Below are 24,875 nucleotides of genomic sequence, written 5' to 3'. Positions count from 1 at the left end.
GGAGGTCTCCCACAACATGCAGTGCATCCCAGAGATATCTCAGTCACTGCACTGCACATGAGAGGATCTGCAGGCTCCAGTGACTGCAGGGTCTGAAAGCCTTCATTGCCATTCTGTTGAGCCATGATGGGCTGTGTGCTTATCCTGCATTGCACTGCCATCCTTGCTCTGGCACCAATTCCAGCAGCATGCCGGTGTCTTTGTGCCCATATCTCCCTGCACTGAAGAGCTGGACTTTATGACTTAGCCCTTGGCTAGATGAGCCCCCGTTCTTCTTCTTGTGGTCTATGTCCACCAGCCTTTGGGTTGTGTTCTTGTTCATACTTTTCACTCATACCTGTGCCCTTGTACCAACTTCAACAACAATTATGTCCTTGTCTGATCTCCCATGTGTGAAAGTAGCTGGGCTTTGCTTCTCTGAATTGCTGAACTGGGCTGTCATTTCTTCTCCCCTTCCCCCATAGTTCAAGCGCTCCTGACTCTCAGTCTTTTAGCTGGGACTGAGCTCTTCCCAGCTTCATCCCTTTCTCAAAGAGCTTTTGTCACTTGTGCTGCTGACAATTTCTCTTCACAGGCTGCTGAGTTGGCCATTAAATTCTTGGGTCAGTCACAGAGCATGGAGGTGACGCGGACTGTGGCTCCTCAGCTGGTGGCCATGAAGAAATACAGTGCGGTGAGGGCTGGCTCCTGCCCCCAGACTGCTGAAGAAGCAGTGACATAGGAAGGGAGAGCTCTATCCAAGGGAAGGAGGCCAAGTCACGTTCTGGGGTGATGGGTGGATGGCCCTATCCAGAGTTAGGCAGCACAGAGTCTTCAAGGAGGAGGAAGGAGGGCAAGGGATCAAGTCCTGGAATAGTGTGAAAGAGCCAGGCCTTGGGAGGAGGCAGGAAGCAGAGAAGGGGGGGTATCTTTTGGGAAGAGGCTTTCTGTTGTTGCTGTGTGCTGGTCACTTCCAACAGCACCAGCTCCAGCCTGGGCTGCAGGGTGCCGTTGGGGTTTCATCTCCCATGGGACTGTCTCTGGCCCTTCAGGCAGCTGAACTCTACCTCAACTTGGACCTCATCCAAGAAGCTATTGATGCCTTCATTGAAGGGGAGGAATGGAGCAAAGCCAAGCGCGTGGCCAAGGAGTTGGACCCCAGGTATGCCCTGAACTTCTCAAATTATGCTCTTCCTGCTCCCTCTCCCACCCCTAGATGATCCCTTGTCCTGTCCTGTCCTGCTGCCCCCAGGTTCCCTAGATTCTCCCCACAGTGGCCTTCCTGTGCTCAACAGGGCACATTCTCCACAGCTGCCCTTCCCAAGCCGTTTACCATCCTGACACTTTTCTGTTGCCACACATCCCCTGGAAATCGTTATCCCGTTTTGTCCCATCCCTATCCCTATCTCCTCTTCCCTTGGCATAATCCTGTGCATGGATTTCCTTCTGAAAGTCCTGTGATCCCTTTCTCTCCTCACACATTATATTACAAAGAGCTGCCTAGACTCCTTCGTTCCCCTTCTACCTATGCTCCCAGCAGCAGGCCAGAAAGACATGGCACAGCTGTAAGTCCTCTTTTTCCCAAAGTAGACAAAGTTGAATCTGGCCTCTGCACTGATGCAAGACACTATTAGTCTTGCTGCCTATTAAGATTCTTTCTACCCAGTAGGTCAGAGGAGTATGTGGACCAGCGTTACAAGGAGTATTTAAAGAACCAAGGAAAGGTAGATTCGGTACGTATTTGGGATGTCTCACAGGCTATGTCAGGATCTGTGCAGATCCTTGGAGCCTTTCTCATGGGACTTTTGCCTGAATATGCCCACAGGTGAGGAGTCTGTATGTGCCTGTAAGTCATGGTTTCTGCATGCCAGATGGGTCACACTGGATCTGTGCTTCCATAGCATAGAAGGGGAGGGACTGTGTGTATGTGAAGAAAAGACCTGGGTGGGCTGATGCCTGCCTTGGTACTGGTAGGAAACCTTGCTTGCACAGTGAATTTATGGTTGTTTCCATCCCCAGCTGGTGGGAATAGATGTCATGGCTGCTTTGGATATGTATGCAGAGCGGGAGCAATGGGAGAAATGTCTGGAGGTTGCAGCTAAGCAGGTGAGTGCCTGTGTGAGCCCTCAGCAGACAGACCTGGGGTCCTGGCCCTCTGAAGCAGGGGCAGCAGGAATGAGTGGGCAGGACAAAGCAGTCATTTCTGTGGGGAGCACGGGGGGTCACTGCAGCAGCTCAAAAAACACCTCTCCACTGTCCCCATCTTGGCCAATCAGGCCTAGTAGGGAAGCGTTAGAACCCAGAAGCATATTGGGTTTAAATTTTGTGATTAAAGAAGCATTGGAAAAAGCTAAATGAGTTGTTTGGGCTGGAAGTAATTGGTACCATGGAAACAGAGAGACTTGTAAAAGCAAGCCTTCTTTCTACATTTTCTTTAGAGGCCTGGTGTCAGTAGAAATGAGACATCCTTGTCGTGAAAGCAAATTTGACATTTTTTTCATTTTTACTGACCTAAAACTAGCAAAATTACCTCAGCAGAGTAATAAAAATGGAGAAAAGCAAAATGAAACTGTTTTACAGTGCTATTCCAATGCAGTCACAGGAGGAGAAAGCTTTAGATTACCAGGATCTACTTTGAGGGTTTGTTTGTATTCAGTGGTTATTGATTGGTTATTGGTTATTGATTGGTTATTGATTCAATGGTTATTGATAAAGGAGCTAAACTAAGGGCAGGGGTTGATTCTTTGAAGTGAGGCATTGCTTCAGATTGAGTAACAGGGCAGCCCCTGACAATGGAGTCTGCAGTTAGTGGAGACATCACAGCTAATCACTCAGGCAAATACTGATAACTTGGACAAGCACTGGTAATGTGTTGTACTGTATTTTTATAACTGTGTTTCTAATGCAGTAACCAGTAACCTGAGTTTGGGCTCTACTACAGTAAATTTGATTTCTTTTTGACTCGGGCTTCTCTGGTGATACAAATGGTCTTTGTTGTAGTCGTCGTTATCTTGGAGACTTCTGTGCTGATGTTCTAATTACCAGGAGATACCAGTGTTGATCTTCTTCCATAAAGAATAACTTCATGCTCAATTTAATGGTAAAGGCTTAATCAGTTTTATTGTCAGCCAGGTACAACACTACCACATTTAGTCCAAGAAGATGTTAGCCTGTTTATGCCTCTAAGAGAGCGTTAGCACAGCCTTGCTCCATGACCAGCGCCAAAGTTCATGAGTTTTGACTCAGCTGTTCTACAGGGATTATACAGGAAAAATATTACATTTATCAAAACAGGTCACATACCAGACTTAATCTTTATCCCAAACTGTCCTGTACCTAGTGTTTCACCAGCATCCATATCTGGGTGTTCAAGTTCTAGACATATCATTGGGGCACTGGTCTCTCTTGTGCTTAACAAACTTGTTTCCATTGCTCATTTTTTGACAGGATTGCACATCTTACGCCATCTTCTTCCTCTCATTACTATACTTAAGCCTGTGTGAAACAGGTCTTTCCTCAGTTGAATTTCTGTAAGGCCAACTACAGTCAGTCCTCAGCAAAGTGTTTATGTGATCAGCACATGTATGAGCAGAATTCCAAGGAGGCCTCCAGTCCCAGAGATCTGACAGCATTTGAATAATGGACTAAAGCAGCCTTGCAAATTATCAACATCTTCAGTCCACAAAGTGTTTTGATTCATTCTTTCATTAGGCTAAGGGCTGGTTTACAGTTGGTACCTGTGGTGCCACATTGTAGAGATACTGCATCCTTTAGGTATTTGGCAGTATTCCTTTGGCAAGTGGTGAACAGCTGAAAAACAGCTTTATTTCCATGTGTGGAAGGATCAGCACAGCATCAGCTAGCCAGGATTAGCGGTGTCGAGTGGGGCCCAGATCAAAACCCACGTCTGCTGTGTGCAGTCTGTCTCTGTCTGATTAGCTGGTCTCGCCCTTCGGGACTCAGGTGTATGAGTGTGTGTACACACGTCTGAAACTATCCCTACCGAATGACAAGTGTTCAGTTCGTGAATCTCATGCTACTGCTTTCTCTGTGCCTTCTCCAGAACTATAAAGTCTTGCACAAGTATGTAGCTCTGTATGCAACCCACCTCATCCGGGAGGGCAGTTGGGACAAAGCCCTCAGCCTGTATGTCCACCATGGAGCACCTGCCAACCCACAGGTAATGAAGACAGCATGACATCCCAGTGTGAGTTGCCCAAGTGTGCTATGATCTGCTACATGAGTCAGGTTTCCAGTCCAGAACTGGGATTGCCAGGTGTTCAGCATGTCCAAGCCACTTCAACCCTGCTGTGGATTCTTCCAGAGGCTCCTCAGCTGGAGGACTAAAGGCAATCTCCTGGCGTATTCTCCACGGGGAAGGAACAGGGGGGAGCTGAGTGTTTGTTTTGAACACCTTAACTACCAGGACCGGAATAAAAGGAACCATGTTTGCCTCTCTGAGAGCACTGGCTGCAGGAAGCATTCTTCCCCATTTCCCTGCCTTGTCGTGTAGCACCCATTGCAACTGGCAGTCTGCAGCAGTGCTGCTCCAGGAGCCTGTGTGCAGAGCTGCCATTCCCTCAGCCTGTGCTTGACAGCAGGAGAGCTCCAGACTTTTGCTGACTCCCCGTCTGGCTCCCTCAAGATTTCTCTCCTTTTTGTTGCAGAATTTCAACATTTACAAGCGTCTCTTTGTGGAGATGGTGAATGCGTCTGGCATGAATTGTGCTGAGGCCTACTCCAGCTGGGCTGACCTGCGTGATGTTCTCTTCCATCTGGTGAGTGTGGGCCATGGCCACCACTGCCTGTTAAACTCCAACACCCTGGTGGCTCCTAGCAGGGGAGAAAGAAGAACCAGTCTCCAGCCAGGTGACATGGGCAGTATTTGTAGAACACAAGCCAAGGGGAAATGGGGAAATGTCCACGATGTGGACTGTAGAACAACAGGATATCGTGAAGTGGACATGGCTGGGCAAGAGAAGTCAGGGAAGAAGATGACCCTGCACTTAAGGCCGAATCCTCAAAGTGAGTCTGGACACTGGCACTTGCAGAGCTCACTATGTCACTGCTACATGGGAGCCTATCACACCCTCCCCACTTTTTGTCCTACACCCGTGTTTGGCAGCCTGGGTGGGGCAAGGACCTGGGGAAAGCACAGAACTACTGAGCCTGGAAAATAAGAGTCCTCCCCATCTCCCCAGAGATGCTTAGAGCCTTCTGCTCCTTCTTCCCCATCCCAAAATACCTCAGCCAGAGCCCATGATTGCCTCTTCTCTGTTTCTGTCCCACAAACACCCACCTCTAGCACAAACGAAATCCACAAATCCCCCTTTGTCCATCCAAACTCACCCCTGCTTCCAGTGCTGTCTGTTGTTGCAGTACTGCTGGCTCTCCCCTTCTCCCACAGCCTCCTCCCTTCAGCACTCTGTAGGACGCAGAGCACCCAAGGCCCAGCCCTTTTCCAGTCCCCAGAGGTGCCTGGATATTTCAGATCCTTCTCTTTCCCAACTTTTCCCTGGACTCAAGTGGATGAAGAGTGCCCTTGTGCTCTCATGTTCTCAGTTGCTCTCCTTTTCTCTTCTTCAGTGTGAAAACTTAGTAAAGTCAAGTGAGGCAAACACTCCAGCACATGAAGAGTTTGAAACGATGCTGCTGATCTCTCACTACTATGCCACCCGCTCTGCTGCTCAGGGCGTGAAGCAGCTGGTAAGGTTTTTGAAGTTCGTTTGCCAGGTCACCACTCTGAGTGCAGAATCCTGTGGGGACGTGCAGGTTCAGAGCTATCCAAGTTCCGCTTCATGGATCACTTACACATCATGGATGCATGAGAATGGGACTATAGTGATCTGGGAGCCCACCACTAGCAGGTGGAACTGGAGACAGTCTCCTCTGATTCCTTATAGTGGGACCTGCCCCCAGCCACTGAGGCTGAGATGTAAACCAGTGGGAAGCTGATCCATACGCTCAGCATGACTTCTGAGAGCAGAGGCACCAGTAGAAATTTAGGCATCACACAAAAATCTGGTCTTCCCAGGAGAGGCATTGCTTCCTCTTCAGCTGTCCTGGGCTGTGAGAGCTGCTGGGCTTCACACATGGTCTTGAGAGCAGACTGGCTTTGCGCAGGGCTTTGGGAGCTCGTGGGCCTGTGTGCTGGGCCTCTCAGGGGCTTTGGGAACTCGTGAGCCTGTGTGCTTGGCATCACGCAGGGCTTTGGCAGATACTGGACCTGTGTGCTGGGCCTTCTATGGGGCTTTGGGAGCTCATGGGCCTGGGTGCCGGGCACTGAGTATTTTTGAGTCTTAAGTGCATTGGGATTTGTTCTGGGCCACGATATATAGCAGAGTCCCTGCTGAAGTCTTGATCCATATGGGATTGTGGAATTGCAATAGAGCTCTGTATGAGCATGAGACTGGAGCTGTGATAGAGCAGGCTGTGAAAAAGAAAGGTTGCCACAGCTAGGACCCCAGTAAAAGTCATAGGGGAGACTGGGGCTTCCCCGTGGCTGCGTGTGTAGATGTTGGGGGTCCAGAGACATGTCAGACAGAAAGAGCCAAGTCTGATGTCTTGGAAACCTGTACACACCCACACAGTTGTGGAATGTTGAGGTGTTGGGTAGTCTCTTTGGGACCAGGAAGGAGGGGTGGCCTGCCCAGTTCTGGTGTGATGAGAACCTATCTGGGAAGCAGAAAAGTGAAATCTCCCTTGAATTCCTCGCCCCCACTCAAAAATTCTTATGTGATTGAATACAAGAAAACACTCAGTGTGAGCGTGACTGAACACCGCAACAGGTTGCTTGGAGAGGCTGGAGAGTCTCCATCCCTTGAGATACTCAAAACGTGACCAGACATGTTCCTGAACAACCTGCTGTAGCTGACTCTGCTTTCAGCAGGGCAGGGGGATGGACTAGGTGATCATCAGAGATCCCTTCCAACCTCAACTGTTCTGTGGCTCAGATGGTGGGAGTTTGGGTGTGGCTTCTAGTAAAAACAGCAAGGTTTATAAAGCAGAACTTCATCTTCAGGTGACAGTCCTCCTGTGTGTTCACACAGTAAGGGTAGTTACGGTGAGGACTGTAACCTTTGTTTGTTACATGTTGGGAATATGTGGGTGCAGAGTCCCTGCCCCGAGTCTGGGGCAGCACGATCTCATGAGATCCCTTCCAACCTGATTTTTCTGTGCTGATGGTTGTGGCTTTACTGTCCCCTGTGTCTGCAGGACACTGTGGCTGCCAAGCTGTCCATTTCCCTGCTGCGCCACACTGAGCTCCTCCCTGCAGACAAGGCTTTCTATGAAGCTGGGATAGCTGCCAAGGTAAGAGCTATCTGCCACCAGAGCGGCTAAGGAGGTGGTCTTAGGGATTCTCAACTTGATCTTCCCCTATCCTCCCCTAGCTGCACTGGTACACCAGTAGCCAGACACTGGGATTGGAGGCCTTTCCTCAAACAGCTTGCCAGCCTCTGCATTTTGTCATGGAATGGCAGTAGGTAGTGGGAGGGCAGACCTGAGCTAGCAAGGGGACATGAACTGCAGACCCAGAGGGTAGACCAGAGGCCACATTATATTGCATGGCTCTGTTACTGTAGATGCAAGACTCCTAACTGGTCTGCCTTGCTCTGGGTGACCTAAGTGTTACCTCACTCCTGAGGCTACAGGCTCTGACCGCCTGCCCAGACACAATGACACACAGCAAACACAGCGGCATGTTCTAGCTGTCTGATGCTGGCTATGCGATAATGCCTGACTCCATCTTGTGGGACAGCCTGTGGCTAGTGGGCTGGTTGTCCCAGTAGTTGCCTGTGAAGCAGTCCTGAGGGATGGTGAGCTGGGACGTGCACTCTCCTTCTCCATTACCTGTGCTGGAAGTGGGATGTTGTGGCACAAACAGAACCACATCCTTTCTAGCCATCGCTCAGGCAGGAGAGTTGTGGCTGTGAAGATAAGCTGCCTTGTCTCACTTGGGGTTCCTCTCTGTACTAGGCAGTCAGCTGGGAGAACATGGCATTCATCTTCCTGAACCGCTTCCTGGACCTCTCAGATGTGCGTATAGTCTGCTGGAGGGAGGGCTATCATAGATAAAATGACAATGGTCTGTAGGGCCAAAACAGACCCTCAGTCTGGCCAGGGTACTCCTGAGGCTCCAACGTGGCAGCACATGTTTGAGCTGGTGCTGATGGAGAACCCTGAACGCTGCTCGGCGTGTGTGCATGTACAGCACTGAGTACCCTAAAACTAGCTGTGGCAGGACTTGCCATGCGGGGCACCTGAGCAGCCCTGACCGTGTCACTCTGTGTGTGCCAATGCCACCATGCATGCACATTGCAGCAAAGAGCAAGTTGGCCTAACAGTTTAGGCCTGTAGTCTTCATGGCTGCAAGTGCCGTTACAGCTTTCAGGATGATCTCATCTGAGTTGTTCCAAAGGAAGGAAAATTACCTGAGGGGTGGAGGACATGGCCCAATGTTTTAGCCACTGTGATGCAAGACTCAGGAGTCCCCCATGCCAGTCAACTCCTTCCTTGACTAGCAGGTTGGTCACCAGAAAACACCAAACCCTAGGAAGCTGACAGACCTTACTGTACCAGTCTTCCAAGTGCTGTCAGCAGCTGCTGAGGAAAAAAAAGCTCCCCATTTCATCTTTCCCTTCTTTCAGGCCACCTGACAAGTTTGAGTAGTACAATGTTTCAGAGGCACACATCCTCTGACACTGCAGAGGATGGCCATAAATGCCACCTCCCAGGAGGGCCCAGTCACCACAGCACTAATAAACAGAGGCATCAGTAATGCCATCCTCACAATGTAGATTGTACTGTCAACTCCAAGGATGGTATTGCCTTGTGCTCCACCACTTCTCCTTTCTCAGGCCATTGAAGAAGGGAACCTGGATTCTCTGGACCACTCTGATTTCCAGAGCACAGACATTCCCTTTGAAGTGCCACTTCCAGCCCAACAGCACGTGCCTGTGAGTATCATCTGCCTTCTTCAGCTCCCATGAGCAGTGATGCTGCTTCAGGGCCCTCTCTGAACAGGGACTGGAGCAAGGGTGGGACAGCAGGCACTACAGGAGATGGCAATGTACTCAGCACTGTCCCCTGCCCTGTTCCCCCCCCCCCCAAACACACATGCAGCCCCAGTACACACATGCATGTGCACACACATACACTCTTTCTTATGCTCCTCTCCCAATATATGTGTACTTGTGCACACATGCATATACTCACCCCCCCCCCCAAATATACACATATGCACATGTGTGTGCACATCCTGCATGCACACTTGTGTCCTGCTCTCCCCAGTGTGCTCCCTAGTGTGTGGAGCAGCAGCTGGGCACTGGCACAGCGTGCAGTATCAGGATGTGCCCTGGCATCTGCCCTGCAGGAGGAGAAGCGGGAGGAGGTCAGGGACTGGGTGCTCACCATGTCCATGGACCAGCGGCTGGAGCAGGTGCTGCCACAGGACGAGCGTGACACATACGAAGCCTCACTGGTGGCAGCAAATACAGGGGTGCGCTCCCTGCCCTGCGTGCTTACAGGTAAGCTCCACACCAGCTCACACACATAGTGCCATGCAGGGAGTGGGAACATGTTGCGGGGGGGCTCTGGGAGGGCGTTCAGGCTATGCTGTAAGAGGACTAGGGAGACTGTGTGGCTCTGGGGACCCATTCTGCTGGAGGAGATGGAAGGACCCATTTTTTACTGTGAGGGTGACTGAGCGCTGGAACAGGTTGCACGGAAGTTGTGGCATCTCCATACTTGGAGACAGTTGAAAGCCATCTGCATGTGGTCCTGGGCAACCGGCTGTGGGTGGTCCTGCTTGAGCAGGGGGGCTGGACCATATAGACCCCAGAGATCCCTTCCAACCTCAACCGTTCCGTGTTTCTATGATTCTGTGAGTGCGCAGTCTCACACAGCACTGCCTAGGAGACTGTCCAGGCTGGCAGCACTGACACACGTGCACATGCAGCACCTGTCCCTGCTTTGCCCCGGCTCTGCAAAAGCTCTCTATTCTGGGAAGTACTGTCCCCCCTCCACTTGCACATTTCAGACAGTGAGGGATTACGGTGCAGGACTTAGAGTGGGTCGGAGAAGGTGGGGGAGCAGGGGTGGGCCACCAGCAACAGGGCTCTGGCTCCAAAGGTTGGGAGCGGGGTGCTGTCATTTGATGTACTCACTTGGGTATCCTTGCCAGAGGGCAGCTCAGCCTTCATCTTCCTTTGATCCCGCCACTGTGGGCAGCCCCTTCCTCATTCTGGTCTCTAAAAGCCAAAGGTGGCATTGTTCCCCTGCATTGCCCCATGGGAGCAGCCCTAGCCAGCTGGCCGTGGCAGAGAGGGACGGGGTGCAGAAGGTCGGGGTCTGCTGTGGGTCTCAGCTTGTTTCTGAAGGTGTCACTGTGTGACCAGGGTACCCTGTGCTAAGAAACAAGATAGAGTTCAAGCGGCCAGGCCGAGAAGCCAACAAGGACACATGGAACAAGTTCCTGATGGCTGTCAAGGTGAGCCAGGCACCCCATGGGGCAGGGAGACAAGCTGCAGGGTGTTCAACCCCTCATGCTGACAATAAAACATTGTCCCACTGGGTGGGGAAACACTGAAGCAGGGCGGTTTCAATGCACCCTCCCTATGTGCTTCTGGGTGAGGATTAACCTCACTTAGGGAGCTGGGGCAGACCCAGCACTGCCTGCACAGCTCTGTCAGCCCCCAGGGGTGCCCTTGGGCAGGGGGTGATGGCACTGCCCCCTTGCCAGTGCCAAGGCCTCTTTCATTCTGCAGACATCCCACAGCCCTGCATGCCAAGATGTGCTCAAGTTCCTCAGCCAGTGGTGTGGGGGACTCCCAAGCACCAGCTTCTCTTTCCAGTGAGCTGGACCGTGGCAGCTTTCAGTCCTGTTCTACAGCACCCTCCACTTCCACCCCCAATAAACATGTCTCTCAACTCTGCTGTGCTCCTGTTTGTCAAGGCATGCTGAGCCCAGGAACGCGTGTAGCTCCCAGGGTCGGGACCGTAGCCCTATACACATGCATCTCTCGGCCTCAACCTAGCTATGCTGAACATGCACCCTCCACCCTGATGGGTGACTGTCACACTAGGAGCATGTATCTGTCTACATCTCTGTGCCTGGTGCAGGGCGAGCGTGGAGATGGGCTTACGTACCAGCTGCACTGTCCTTCCATCAGTGGGCTCAGCTCCCAGACGGCATCCACCCTGGGGAGCCACTTACAGAAGCCAGTGTGAAAAGGAAAAGTTTATTCACTCGGGGAAACAACAGAGGCTCACAACAAAGGGATTCTTCACCTTCCATTCCTTGGCCTGCCTGAGCACAGGCACAGCAAGCTGACCCTGCCTGCTCTGCAGCAGGGCCACCAGGACCCAGGCCAGCCCTGGCTGTCGCCAGGCGCCAACGCCTCTGGCTGCCCCCATCACTGCCTGTAAAAGACCGATGGAGCCTTCAGCGTGGCAGGAAGGGCCCTGCAGCTTGGGGAGAGAAGGGGAGAGCATCCGGGGCCCATGGCACCTGCTGGGCAAAGGCTGCCTGGTGCCCCTGGGCAGCTTGTGTCTGGAACCTGCAGAGTTTGTCCCAGGTGGGGTGGTGGGGCTGGGAGGGAAAGGCACACCCCTCCCCCCTACAGCCCACCCTACCCACGCCTACACCGGGGGCAGGAGCACAGTGCAGGCGCAACTTCACCTCGCTGGATCACAGCACTCCTGCAGCACCACCTGGGAGTGAAAGAGCACACGTGAATGCAGGACTGTGCTGCAGGGCCAGGCATCACGCTGATACCTCTAGCCAGGATTTGTAGCATGTGCTTGGAAAGAGATGTTTCAGGGGGCTGGTGCGGGCAGGGGCCCTCTTGACAACAGAGCCTGCCCCCTCCCATCGCCCAAGCATAGCCCATGCACTGCACTCACCTCTCCAGCTAGGCACGAGACTCAGCCAGGCCCGCCAGGAGTTGCTGCATCTCACGTGGTGGCCCCTCCTTCACTGTACTCGGCCCAGCCAGCTAGACAGGAGAGAAAAAAAAAAAAAAAGAAGAGGTGGAGGGTCACAGGGCTGTGTGAAAGGCTGGGCCAGGCTGGGGGGGTGGCATTCACTCAGGACAGCCAGGACAGAACAGGCTTGGCTATCAATCAGAGGGAGGAAGAGGAGTGTCCCACTGCAACTACCCAAGATGAAGGGGTGCCAGTCTGTCACCAAGGCTGGCTAGAAGAGGTTCAAACTTCACATTCCCCCCTCCCATTGCTGCATAGCCTGCTTGTATGGGAACAAGGGCCCAGCAGAACCCAGCACCTTCAAAATGCAGTAAAAAGACAACAATGGTGGGGCAGAGGCAGGGAGACCCGTCCGGATTGATGGGGCGTACCTGCTCTTTGCCATAGCTGCGTGCACAGGGCCCAATGCCCCGGAGGATCAGGGCCACCAGACAGCACCTGCCAGACAGCACAGCTTCTGCGGCCACCAGCACCATGGAGGGGAACCAGAGCGCCAGGGCTGTGTCCTGCAGAGCAGAGGGTCGGAGGTCCCTCAGGGAGCGTCGTCCACTGCACCCAGCCTACCTGCATGCGGCTGAGCAGAGGCTGTGCAGGCAGTGGGGGAGAGAAGGGGGGAGAGAAAGAAAGCGAGCGGGAGGGAGAGTGAGAGGAAGAGAGGTAAGGAGAGGGTGGGCAAAAGAGAGAGGGAGAAAGAAGAAAAAGAAGAGAGGAAGCAGAGACAGAAAGAGGAAGAATGGGAGGGGACGGGGGGGTGTGGTGGCCCTGCAGACTCACATAGATGCGTGTGGTGTTGAAAGGACAGTCGTTGGTCGCTATGGCTGCACGGGCGTCAGCAGGCAGCGCAGAGCTGTTGCAGCCCCTGACAAGCTGCATGCCGTGGCTGTGAATGGTGAGGGCAATGGCCAGTGCCAGGCCCACGCTGCACGCTGTGGACAGGAGGCAGTTCAACAGGGACATGCTCAGTAGGGTCCAATGCTGCAGGCAGCAAGGAGAACACATGAGAGTGGGGCTGGCCAAAGCTGGGGCGAAATGCCAGGGCTAGGCACTGCCGCCGCACGGGGCCAGGCACGCCATGCCTCGGCCACAGCCACTCTGCAGGGCAATGGGGGTGCCGGGCACCCCACAGACGTTTGCACCAAGCGAGCACATGAAATCTCTTGCTGCTTCTAGCACAGCTCAGCCCTGCACTCAGATGAGGCTTTTGCACCTTTTGCATCCTTCGCCCCTCCCGTGAGCCCAGAGCCACCAGACGGCCCTCTCCCACAGGCTCCTGCACCTGGGGAGCCACAGCACAGGCCCAGCTCCGCTGAGAGCCGAGGCCCCCACCAGCAGCAGCCTCGCCTCATGCAGGCCCACCCTGCGTGAGCCCACAGAGGGATGCCTGACCCCGGCTGCATCTTTACCCGCCAGCTGAAGCGTTTCTGCCCCAGGACGGTGCCCAGTGCCCACGCCGCTGCGCACCCACCCTCCCGGTGCTGCCGGTGGGGCTGAGCCAGGGCAGCAGGCGACACCTACAACCCCGCGAGGCGGAAGGAGCCGCCGGGAACAAGGTCCAGGGGAGCGGCTGCCGGCGGGGGCTGGGCCGCGCCGAGGCCGCCGGCCCGCTCGGCTGCCGACCCCGCGGACCCGCACTCACCAGGGCTGCCCGGGACAGGTTGTGCGACACCAGGATGGCGACGATGCCCACGGCGATGCTCTGCGGGGAGAGATCCGCGCTCAACACGCGCCTCGGGCCGGGCCGGCTCCCCCTCCCCGCGGCCCGGCCCGGCCCCGCCGCTCTCACCAGCAGCCCGGCGCCCACGGACACCACGTTGGCCACCGCGTACTCGGGGGTGACGGCGCGGCGGGTGCCGGCCACGTGCCGCAGGACCGAGCCGTGCACGATGGCGCCCAGGACCAGGCTGCCGTGGCCCAGCACGATAAGCCCCAGCCCGCCGCGCATCAGCCGCCGCGGCTCCGCCAGCGCCCCCGGCCCCCGCCGCCCCCCGCGCCCGCCCGCCATGGCCGCCGCCGCCGCCGCACGAAGAGCCGCCCGCCGCCGGCACCGCCCCGGGGCAGGGCAGGCCCGGCCCGCCCCGCCCGCCCCCCCCCCGGCCCGGAAAGAGGCAGCAGCCGCGTATTTACAAAACAGTTTATTAAAAATAGGAAATGATAGGAATGAGATGCAGGGGCGGCGCTGCGCCCAGCCCCGCGGAGGCCTGCGGAGCCGCGGGCTCAGGCCCGCCAAGCACCCCGGGACGGGCAGGTCTCAGCGCTACCACCGGCACCCGGGGCCGCTGCAGCCCCCGGGGCCCCCAGCAGCCCCCAAGGCCGGCGGCGCCGGGCCCCGGGCTGCCGGCGGCGGCCCAGGGTGCAGGGGGAGAGGAGGGTGGGTCGGGCCACGCTGGGCTCCAGGAGGCTGCAGGGGACACAGCCCAGTGTCAGCACGCACCACAGCCCTGCACCTACAGTGCACGCCGCAGTGCAGGGCTGAGCGGCTGTGCAAAACAAGTAAACAAAGTGCAGCCGAAGGGGAGCAGAAGAGGCAGGCAAAGCGCCAGGCAGGTGCTGTGGGAGCCCGGCCGCCCCTGGCTCCCTCTGCCCGGGAAGGAGGGTAGTGACTGTTGCCAGAGGCAGTTGCAGAGTGGGGTGCAGAGAGAGGGCGGGCTTAGGGGCTTGCCCCTGCTTACCTTTAAATTAAAAAAAAAAAAAAAAAAAAAAAAAAAACAAGAAAAGAAAAAAAAAAAGAAAAAAACCCAAAACATTTCTGTGCTGTGCAAAAGACACTTTGTACAATTCAAACAGAACAAACTCCATGCACATGAATGGGGCTACAGAACACCCCAAGCCAGGACCCAGCTCCGTGGCACCACCTGGCAAAATCCCAACAAAAACAGGGCTGGAAATAATACTGATGCGCAAAGTCCCCTTTAATAGGCGGGCAGGGAGGATTGTCGCTGAGCCCAGCCCCGGCACATGCAGGATGAGCTTCCAAGCACTGCAGCTGGGGTCTTGCTGATGCCCTACAGTGATGGACAGACACAGAAGGGGTCACAGGCAACAAAGCCGCACTGGCCGCCCGGGAGCCGAGGGGTGCTAAGATGACACAGTCACTGCCGTCAGGGCTCCGTTCCGGGTGTAGTAGAACTTGCTGAATGCCTCTTCAAGTAAACAGGTAAGTCTGCTCTGGTCAGCCTGGGAAGAACAAGCTACAGTGAGGGGCAGGCCCAGTCCGCGCAAAGCCAAGAGCCTGGCTGAAGCCTGCCAGGGCACGTGGGCAGGGGCACGTCTTATTTCTCCTACCTCCCCAGCTATAAAAGGACTGATCTGGCATAAACCATTTACATTTGAGCAAGGAACGCAGACGTATATCCCTGTCTGCGTCCCAGGCCTGCTTACCTCACTGATGAATCCAAGCTGGACCAGTTCAGCTGCCAGCTCCTGGATGTTGTCATCTGCAACACAGGGAAGGGTGTAAGTCCCAGGCCTGAGTGCACTGCTGGCCCCAGGGCACCAGAGCATGGGAAGAAAGGTACTTACTGGGCTGCAGGTCACAGCTCAAGTGTCGATTCAACTTGTCTTCCAGTTTCAGCAGCAGTGTTAACTGCAGGGTAGAGAAGTTCTTGTGAGGGACTGCAGTCACATGAGTCCCTGCTGCCACAGCCAGCCAGAAGCATCCCCAGAAATCCCCATCAGGATAGGAACCACCCGCCTCCAGAGCCCCACAGGAATCTAACAGAACCACCACAGCCAGTTCCATTCCAGACCACAGCCAGCAGCACCATCCTGTGGAGGAAGCCTGAATCTGGGGGTGGGCCGAAAACACTTGCTACATGCCAGGTCAGCCACAGACACAGGCCTGGACCTGGCTTTGGGCCCCAAAGATGGCAGCTGTGGCAGCAGACGGTGACTCCAGGCACCAGCAGCACATCAGCACGCTGGAGCCTCGAGCTCTGCACAGCTGCCCTGGTACACCCCCACACAGCATGCTCAGCCAGATGATGGGAACATACATGGTGCTTCACTCCCTCCTCTACTGACTCAATGTTGCACTGCATCAGCACCACCTGAAACAGAAGCAGAGACACCCTGTGACTGACTGCTGCTGCACAGCACAGCTGCCTGGGGGAAGAGGAATGGAGCTCCCATCTCTCACCTTGCGGGTCTCCACCTCAGCAGGCTCTGGAGTCGGGGTTTTCACTGATGGCGGGGCAATGGGAGATTTCACCACTACCTGCTGGGGCTGCTGGGGCCGCGGCATCCCAAAAGCTGTGAGTGGGTAGATACCATTCCTACAAGGAAGGAGCAGGGTCTGAGGTTATGCTTCTCTGAAATTTTTCCAGTCTCACACACAGTTAAAGTTGCCTTTTAAAAAAAAAAAAACCCTCTTACCTTACGTCCTCCAGGAACTTGTCCAGCTCCAGTGCTGGAGATTGTGAGAAGCTGGGGGGAAGGAAAAAAAAAAAAAAAAAAAAAAAAAAAGTACTGAGGTGAGAAGTCATCTAACAGAACCATCCACTCAAGTCTCTTCAGATGCAATTTCAAATCCCCATGTCCTAGACTACAGCTGTGTCAGTGGGCAGGATGAGTACGGACAGAGGCAGCCAGCCAAAGGCGAGACAGCCTCCAATACTCCTGTACAGGAAGCAACTATTCATAGACGCTAAGGACGAGGCAACGTTTTAATTATGGCAGAACAGGTATCACCTCCCTGTAGAGAGTTGTCCAATGCAAACAATTATTTGGAAGCTAGCTCAGTAACACCATGTTCCTAGCAAGGTTTTTCAAAAGACACCTGTGCCACAAAGCCTGCATCCCATCTCCAGAAGAACAAGGGCACTCAGCACTGCAAAGGCAAGAACCTCTGCAGCAGCTGATGGCACAGTATGACCAGCCATATCACTCCAGACCAGAAACTAGAAACTACACCTCAGGATTTAATGCCCTGCCCAAATATTTCTCACTGGAGTTTGGGATACTTTTGTTCTCTCTGTAATTTCTTTCCCAGATTGCTTGTTCAGCTTGGTGGCTTCTTAATGTAGTGTCCCAGAGGAAGTCTTCCTACCAATTCATTTTTAATTCCCCAGCTTCTAATTCCATTGAACATCGTCCTTGCTGGTGGCTGATGGAGGGTAGTAAGCACTGACAACCCCTCCCCTTTGTGCCGTAACTCGTCGTATGTCTACTGCTCTTCCTCCCTCTCACCCTCAAGAACACACAGTTCCTCCATGTGGTGACAGTGATTTCCAGCCCCTTGGTGAAGTCAGCTCTCTGACCTGCTCCAGGACTGTTCACAAAAGGTTGCCACTTTGTACAGGTAACGTCTTCAGACATTTCACCCAACTACCGTAACCTTCTCTCCCGTTATCTGGCACCCTGATATCATATTTGCTCTCGTCTACAGCTGCACAGCAGTGTGTTTTCAACAAGCTGGAAATGGTCTTTTCCTATGGTGTTACTTCACAGCCTTCTGAGACAGAGAAGCAGTTCTTTTTTCTCTAAAGCAAGCTATTATTGTCTTTTGCACGGCACAGGGAGTTAGCAACACCAGAATAGTCCACAGTGAGTAGCTCATTTCTTTCTGGTTTTGACTAACAAGGAGACACAGGTTCTCCTACTTTACTAATTCCCCACTAAACTACTTTCCTCATCACCTTAGTCAATTCAGCTTTTTAGCGTCCACTTGACCACAGCTTCTTTTAGACTGGTTGCAACAAAAACTTTGAACAGCCAGTCTTCCCCTTACCACTGTCTTAAGACTGCTTTGAAGAATTTCAGAGATTAGCCAGAGACTGCAAGCTGCTTGAATCCTGCCATGATCCCCCCCAAGTACTTTGCTGTTCCATCAGATCTGGTGTAGGCTGCACATCTGCCTCAGTTCCCCAGACCACTCTCCAGCCCTTTTCAACACACACAACATCTTTTACTTTCCCATCCTCTAGTACAGTAGTAGTTTTCAGCAAAAATTTACAATTTTTTCTAGCAGCTCAGTTTGCATGGCACTCTGATGAATCATCTAGAAATTATGTTCTCTGACATTTCAAGTCATTGCTATGCTTTCTTTTTCCTTTTCCAGCACCTCTGAGGTACTGCACTACCAAAAAGCAAGTCCCAGGCTGGCATATGCCGGATAGCCAGTCCTCTGCAGACTGAAGTCCAATGTATGTAAATAATCTCTCTTGCACAGCTTTGGCTATTCACTCTTTATCCTCCATTTTGAACCTTTAATTAACAAAAAACATTCCAAAGAGAATTCAATACTGTTATTTACTAGCACTATGAAGATCAGAACATCAGTTTTTAGAAAGGTCTTCATGGCTCAAAGAGCTTCTCAAATGAACAGTGCTTTTTTTCCTTGTCATCTTGAATATTTCTGTTCAGTAGCCTGAGCATCCCAGAATGCTGGGCTACCCTGGAAGCACTCTGGTCTTCTCTGGAAATACAGTATCCACATCTGTGTCTTTTCAGCTAACCCCTCAACTAGCTGAGGTTTCATTATCCAAAATTTAACATCACTTTTTGGCACTCTACTTGCTCCATACATATTACAGTCACTTACTTAGGGAGCCACCTCTATAGTTTAAGTGGCTGCTGTGTGTTCCTGATAGCTGCCCAAAACAGCCTTTCCCTTTGTGTATTATAGAATAAGCTGCTCCATTAAGAAAACGCTGAGGAACCATTTCTCCAACATGTTGGACTCCATTTGACAAGCCTGCGATTGGTCCGAGTCACTTCCCCAAACTGTTCAGCCAGGTTTTGCTAAGGACTGTTCCAACTACAGTGTGTTAATTTCCCACCCCTCCATCTGGGGAACGATTCACAGCTCAGCTGCACGGAATCAGTTCACAGAACACAGGTGCAAGGTCTTCCTCCACCCAGGAGTTACCCTCCACAGAATTTTTTGTGGCCACACAGGGAGTGACTGCTCCTTCACCAACAGCACCATCAGCTCCCTTTTGTTTCCCAGTTAGTGGTGAAATACCAACACTAACTTGAAGGGAAGAGTCCAGGCAGATCCTTCAGTGCTCACCCCAGTGCCCTGGCATCTGTTCCACACGCACCTGAGCAGCCCCCTCCAAGCACACTATGGGGTACTCACATCATCTTGACTCCTTCCCTGTCCACATGATTAATCTCTGCCAACACTGCACTCATGTCAAGGTTTTTGGTCATTTCTTCTAAAGCATTTTCAGGAATCATATCTATTAAAAAAAAAAAAGTTAGAACAACTGCAATTCCTTTCCAACCTAAGAAAAGCAATAAAAACCCCAGAGGCTTTAGGGTGTTAAACTCCCATGCCACTCAGAGCAGGCAGGGCACCACGGTCCTCCAGGCCCTGCAGTGACCGCAGCTCTGTTTCACAAGGCCTTGGTCCCTGCCTGTTAAAAGCAGCACGAAGGTCTTGGTTTCCAGGACGCCAGCTGTGCTGACACCTTAGTGAAGCTTTGCAGAACACGAGATGTGGCACCCTGGGACTCCGTACTCACGCTGATGTCCAACGATACAGTGAGCAGCCAGTAGCTTTAGTGATGGCACCTCAAACAACGCCTGATGAAAAAGGAGCTCCCGGGCAGTAGGACGCTTGCCAGGGTCCTGTTCTAGACACTTCTGAATGAACTCCTGAAAGACAAAAACTGCATGAGACCATGTGCAATGCCAACACATCTGCAGGGGCGCTGATCCCTCCTCGCTCACCCGCTGCAAGGGGTCCTCCAGCAGCTGGATGGCACTGTTAATGGCCTCCTGGGGCACGTAAGACGACTCTCCATTACCCTGTATTTCCAGCACTGCCATCTGCAAACACAAAGCAGCGTTATCAGACTTCACTGAAAATTACTGACCACATTGAACAGAGCTCAAGGAGACCACTGCCAAGCATGAGATCATAACAGCCAAGTTGTTTGGTGCTATTTAAGGTCACAGTTTGTGGAGGCAGAGAGAGAATGACTGCCTCATTATGATAGCTTGTTTCTAGCACCCTAACAGATTGCCAGGGAGACCTGAAAACTATGCCAGCATCACCTTAGACAGTAAGTATCTCCATTTTGAATCTCATGATCCATTGGCCTGTACTTCTGCTTGATAATTCCCATCCTTTAATGAAGCAGTAACTGGATCACTGCCAGAATCTGACAGCGTCCCTCCTGGCTGTATGAATAGCTCTGTATTACAGACAGAAAAGCAAGCACACAACACGATCCAGAACTGGCTCCAGCCAACACATACACAAATTCCCAGCTAGGAAAGGCTGACAAAAGATTCCAGAGAACATCTTAAGATTCAACTGAAGTTTTGCTTCCTAAAAGTTGTGTGTTTCCACAATTCTCTTCCTGCTTCACTTACAGGATGTGCAGCATAGGTTGAGAATTCTTTGTGTTGGCTCTTTCTGACAATTCTTCCCAGAAAATACTCCTACCAACAACTCCCATTTCCTACACTTGGGCCTACTGATTGCAAGGACAGAGGAACCACTAAGCTGCTAAGGTCAGGTATGTCAGGCTCGCGCCTGACTGCAACCAGCACCTGTATCAGGTGGGGACAGGCTGGCCCAGAAAAGTTGTGGACTACATCTGTCCTCTCCTCCAGATACCACAGGAAGAACAGGTACTCCCCAGAAGGGGAGTTTTATTCTCCATGTACATTAAGTACAGTTTGTAGTAGTGACTGTTCCCACCAGCCAGTGGGTCAGACTTCAGAACTGGCCAAGACCCGCAAAGTAATGAGTTACACATTAGGCATTTCAGAAAGAACTACACATTACTCAGCTATTTACTTCTTAGTAAGGCAGCTAGGGGAGCCTTGACAGGGATCCCTCCAAGGCAAAGTGCATTTGGCTCAGAGAACAAAATGCACTTGTTACCAAGCTGACCCACCCATAACCACAGCATCCCCACAGAGCCATCTCCTTTCCTCAAATTCATTCTCTCTCTGTCCAAAGTGTTCCACACTCACCTCCAGTGCACACATCCCAAAGGAGTAAATGTCCACAGCAGTGGTGACGTTGGCAACTTCTGTAACACAGAAATAACGCTCTGTTATCAGGCTATCCCTGCATTCAGCAGTACCAGCAGGACCACCTCTGTATCAGGCTATGATAATCCTGCAGCCTTCTCTCCCTGCTATCAAAAGACAGAGGAGTTGAAGCATTTAAGCAGGCAAAAAACTCAGAACTGTTAATGTGACATCTGTCATGAGCATGTAGCTGAAAACAAGATGCAGAACAGCTTGGAAGCATTAGTAAGACCAACAAAACCAGGCTTGCAGCTGTAGCCACACCATACCTCCATATTCCGGGGCAAAGAAGTGCAGGTTCTTCTGCTCCTCCCGACAGGTCTTCACGTGGTTGTTAATCGTGTCTGGTGCCACTACAAGAAAGTCATGAATGCTTAGGATACAGGAAACCGTAGCCCATCCCTGACTAGATCCTAGGGAACACATGCAACTCCAGGGCCCTCTGGTGCCCAAAGGGGCAGCACAGTGGAGTTAAGTTGGCCCTTCATCAGTCCCTCATCTCAGGTCACCTGCCCTGATACATTTCTCCATTGTTTCCTTGGCTGCAGATGGACTAAGACAGCTTAGCATTACTCTCCAGGAGCAAACCTGGAGACCTCAGCTTCTGCCGAATGGGTAGACAAGCTGGGAAGGACTCCCTGTTGAAGTGTGAGTCCTGAAAGCACCTAACTTAAATCAGATCTATAGCATCTGTCAAAAGCAACTCAACTATAACAGAAGCCCTAGGATCAGCCAGAGATGCCAAGATCACTGCAATTAGTCACCACCTCAGGGCTCTAGGAGAGGAACAGACCTACAAGGCAACTCTTCCACATATCAGCAGGGCACTGGTGCCAAAGTGCCTCAAGACAAAAGTCAAGTACAGCTGCTGAATGAGGAGAGATGACCACCCCGACAGCAGAGGCCCCCCAGCAGCCAGCATCCCCAGAGCAACAACCACAAACCACTCAGAGCTATGGGGAGGGAATAGCTCCCAGCCACAAGAAAAACAAGCAGAACACAAGTATGGACCCCCCCATAAAAGATTAGCCTTCGGGACAGCCACCTCTGAAAAGACTGCAAACAACTCTCCAAAACTAAGCACGTAGCTCCACCGGGGAGGAACACTGAGGGAGGCAGGGAGCACAGAGTCACCATTCCATCTGAAGCTCTACTTCCACCCTTGAACGTGCCTGGTCCCACAGTCTCAGGCCCATCTCCCACTTTGCCAGCCTCCTGGACAATTGCAATTGATCCTGGTCTGTACTGCTACAATGTGGACTTACATGGGACATGCCAAACCGCTTGTATTTTTCCGGGTGTTCCTGGATTAGGGCAGGACACACCAAAGAGGATTCCCAGTTGAATGAGACTGAACTAGTTCCCAGCCTCAGAGATGTTCTTTGGGCTCCAGTCAGACAAGAAGGATCTTCCTTGGTAACAGCTCAACCTCGCTGTGTGGCACGTATAAAATCATGTTATCTTATTCAAGCATTGGAAACGGAGCTTACCCCAATGGCCAGCGTCTACTTTCCCAATCAACCGTTCATGCACAGTTTTCTGCTTTTTGTTCTTGTGCTAGCTCTTATCTTGGGAGTCCCGTAAGATTACTTCATTCCTAGTGCTCACCTGTTTACAGACACCACCAGGACCTCTCAGCTTCACAGCACTAAGCAAAGTAAGCTAAATTCTTTGTCTTCCTCTCAAGACCTGCTCTGCATTTTCCCAGTGACACCAACTGCTTTAGATGAGCTCTGGCCAGGGCCATGTGCAATCACACCAGTTCTCTCTACTGGGGACTCTGCCTCAATGGATCTTAACAGTGCACACTAGGCAAGTTGGTCAAATTCCTCCCTTGAACAGCTAGTAGATGCCAGATCCTCCTCAGTTCCCAAATGATGAGCTCTGGACTTTTGTGCAGCTTTGTATTTTGCACTACCAAGTTACTCACAACTGGAATTTGTCCAGTCTTCTAATGTCTTCCTGTGCTTCTGGAGGATATCCTGACCTACCTCAACATCACACATTCCCCACATTTCTCTTAACAGCCTCAACATTAATGAGATCTGTGCCTGAGGGTCTCCAAACCCCTCCAGTGGGACAGCCCTTTTTCAGCTTCTACCCAGCCAGTGCCTGACTCGGCATACCGGGTAAATCACCCAAGGTTTGTCCAGTGCAACAGGTTCTCATACTGGGCCTTCTAAAGAGGTTCCCAAGCATCCACAATGGAGAAGTCCTGTTAAGTTGCTTTTGTCTACAGGCAGTATCTGCCTTAAGTAGCCCACTGTGTATGTCTGGTCTACAGGTGGCTACGAAGAGAGGAGGGGCTAGTCAGGTCTTCTCCAGCAGCTGGATTTCCTCATCATCACTGCTCTTTTCTGCTTCCTTTCTGTAGATGTTTTGACCAAAGAATCAAGATCAGGTATAACAGTACTGGCCCCTCCCCCCTCTAAGTAATTTATTCTTTTCTACTCAAAAGAAGAATTCATCGCTGTAAAAACAAACAATTTAATACCGTCAAATGAGGTTTTGCCTTCTTTAAAAACAAACCAACCACCCCCCCACACACACACACACTGCCACTCATGACCTTCAGAACTTCTGCTGGAGACTTGCAGGAACTAAAAATAATTTCGCCTAAATCTACAGTATACCACCGGTGGGCATGAGGGGTGGAGATAAGGACAGCTACAGCTCTATGAAGGGCCAGAGGCTGATCACATCCAGAAATGAAGTATTGCTGCAGATGCACAGCCACACAAATACTGTGAGGTTTGTGATCAAAAACAAATTTTTCCTCAGAGTGCCCAATACCATTAAGATTTTGGCATTCCCCTGAGGCCTAGGCTGTAATGCAATCATAGGATCTCACTGATCCCAAATGTGTTTGTTTCCTGTCTACAAGAACTATTACTTTGTCCCAGTTTTTGCAGAACAGGATATTTAAGACTTCAGAAACCCTTCTGCTCTAAAGTCTGATTTTTTTTTTTTTTTTTAATGGAATACTGGATGTCTTTGTGCAGCATGCAGTATACATGAGCTATCAAACAGGTGTTTTTGTGAACCCTGCGAAACCTAACATCTATTGCATGCATGACAGCCTCTGACTACTGGGAACTAACTAGACAATCTGGGGACATAAAATAAGACTTATTTTATAAGTCTTCTATTCGTTCTGCCTTTCTTATCAGTACAATGGATTGTAAGAGTAAACAGGAACCCAAAACCCATCTTCAGCTACGCAGTTCTGTACAGTCAGAGATCTGGCAACCACCACCAAGATCCTACACGTAGCTGAGCTGCTGCTAGGGCAGCACGACTGTCCGGCCAGGGCCAGACCCCTGGAGAAGGGCAGAGGCATCAAGGCCTGCCCTGAGAGAGAGGCACTGTGTCAACAGTGATGGCACTGCAGAAATTCAGCACACGCCATCAAGTGTTGGACCAATGTCCTCAGGCAGGAAGGCTGGCATGGTACTACCCAGGACAACACTATCCTGCCAAACGTGGAGAAGAATCAGCCAAGTATAAAATCATCTTCCAAATGATGTTTTGATTAGCTTTATTTTCCAATGTGTCTTTAAATACTGTTACTACTGCATGTTGGATGGCAAGGGCCAGTTCACTATTGAACCATTCTGTCCTTTGCTTCTGGGCCCTCTTTAAGAACAGGGAAGAGGCAGTAATCAATCACAAAAAGGCATTATCAACCGAAACCTTAGCCAGTGATGTAACATAGGCACTCCCATACCAGAAAGGCAAGTACAATGGAATCCTAGCCCAACCCCTATCTATAATGGCTGTCTGCACCTCATTAAGGACTTGATAATAGGCTTCTCTGCATCCAGGTCCTATGGACATTTTGCAGTGGCACCAGCATTTCTGGAAAGAGCTGGGCTTGTGCTGTCTGTGGGAACTTCTAACTCAGACACACAGAAAAGCAG

The 24,875-nt window shown here is 51.9% G+C and overlaps 3 protein-coding genes across 6 annotated transcripts in view; 1 reads left to right on the top strand and 2 right to left on the bottom strand.

Annotated features, from left to right (window-relative positions):
- IFT172 (intraflagellar transport 172) overlaps nt 1–10,902 on the top strand; it is a 38,722-nt gene extending 27,820 nt beyond the window's left edge. For both annotated transcript variants that reach the window (XM_050894059.1, XM_050894058.1), the window contains exons 36-48: nt 575–673; nt 1,032–1,141; nt 1,649–1,712; nt 1,999–2,085; nt 4,043–4,159; nt 4,647–4,757; nt 5,566–5,685; nt 7,195–7,290; nt 7,957–8,016; nt 8,838–8,936; nt 9,353–9,506; nt 10,377–10,468; nt 10,746–10,902. In XM_050894059.1, the coding sequence (XP_050750016.1) occupies nt 575–673; nt 1,032–1,141; nt 1,649–1,712; nt 1,999–2,085; nt 4,043–4,159; nt 4,647–4,757; nt 5,566–5,685; nt 7,195–7,290; nt 7,957–8,016; nt 8,838–8,936; nt 9,353–9,506; nt 10,377–10,468; nt 10,746–10,835 (1,299 nt within the window). In that variant the 3' untranslated portion in view covers nt 10,836–10,902. The remainder of the gene's footprint in view (nt 1–574; nt 674–1,031; nt 1,142–1,648; nt 1,713–1,998; nt 2,086–4,042; nt 4,160–4,646; nt 4,758–5,565; nt 5,686–7,194; nt 7,291–7,956; nt 8,017–8,837; nt 8,937–9,352; nt 9,507–10,376; nt 10,469–10,745) is intronic.
- A 298-nt stretch (nt 10,903–11,200) lies between these two features.
- KRTCAP3 (keratinocyte associated protein 3) lies at nt 11,201–13,966 on the bottom strand. The gene is made up of 6 exons (XM_050894593.1): nt 13,748–13,966; nt 13,601–13,660; nt 12,739–12,939; nt 12,336–12,470; nt 11,884–11,975; nt 11,201–11,691 (listed from the first exon to the last, which is right to left on the bottom strand). Exons 1-5 carry the CDS (start codon nt 13,964–13,966, stop codon nt 11,892–11,894), a joined length of 699 nt encoding a protein of 232 aa, XP_050750550.1. The 3' UTR covers nt 11,201–11,691; nt 11,884–11,891.
- A 126-nt stretch (nt 13,967–14,092) lies between these two features.
- NRBP1 (nuclear receptor binding protein 1) overlaps nt 14,093–24,875 on the bottom strand; it is a 42,965-nt gene continuing 32,182 nt past the window's right edge. For 2 of the 3 annotated variants that reach the window (XM_050893312.1, XM_050893311.1), the window contains 11 exons: nt 21,225–21,308; nt 20,896–20,954; nt 19,639–19,737; nt 19,431–19,563; nt 19,043–19,145; nt 16,336–16,386; nt 16,100–16,235; nt 15,957–16,010; nt 15,484–15,547; nt 15,343–15,398; nt 14,093–15,138 (listed from right to left, as the gene is read on the bottom strand). In XM_050893312.1, coding sequence (XP_050749269.1) covers nt 15,040–15,138; nt 15,343–15,398; nt 15,484–15,547; nt 15,957–16,010; nt 16,100–16,235; nt 16,336–16,386; nt 19,043–19,145; nt 19,431–19,563; nt 19,639–19,737; nt 20,896–20,954; nt 21,225–21,308 — 938 coding nt within the window. In that variant the 3' untranslated portion in view covers nt 14,093–15,039. The remainder of the gene's footprint in view (nt 15,139–15,342; nt 15,399–15,483; nt 15,548–15,956; nt 16,011–16,099; nt 16,236–16,335; nt 16,387–19,042; nt 19,146–19,430; nt 19,564–19,638; nt 19,738–20,895; nt 20,955–21,224; nt 21,309–24,875) is intronic. The other variant, XM_050893313.1, reaches the window with a different exon arrangement.

The sequence above is a fragment of the Gymnogyps californianus genome, chromosome 3 (genome assembly GCF_018139145.2).
Source record: "Gymnogyps californianus isolate 813 chromosome 3, ASM1813914v2, whole genome shotgun sequence".
In the NCBI taxonomy this organism is placed as follows: domain Eukaryota; kingdom Metazoa; phylum Chordata; class Aves; order Accipitriformes; family Cathartidae; genus Gymnogyps; species Gymnogyps californianus.
The sequence above is the reverse complement of the archived record's forward strand: the minus strand, read 5'-3'. Positions and strand labels throughout refer to the sequence as shown.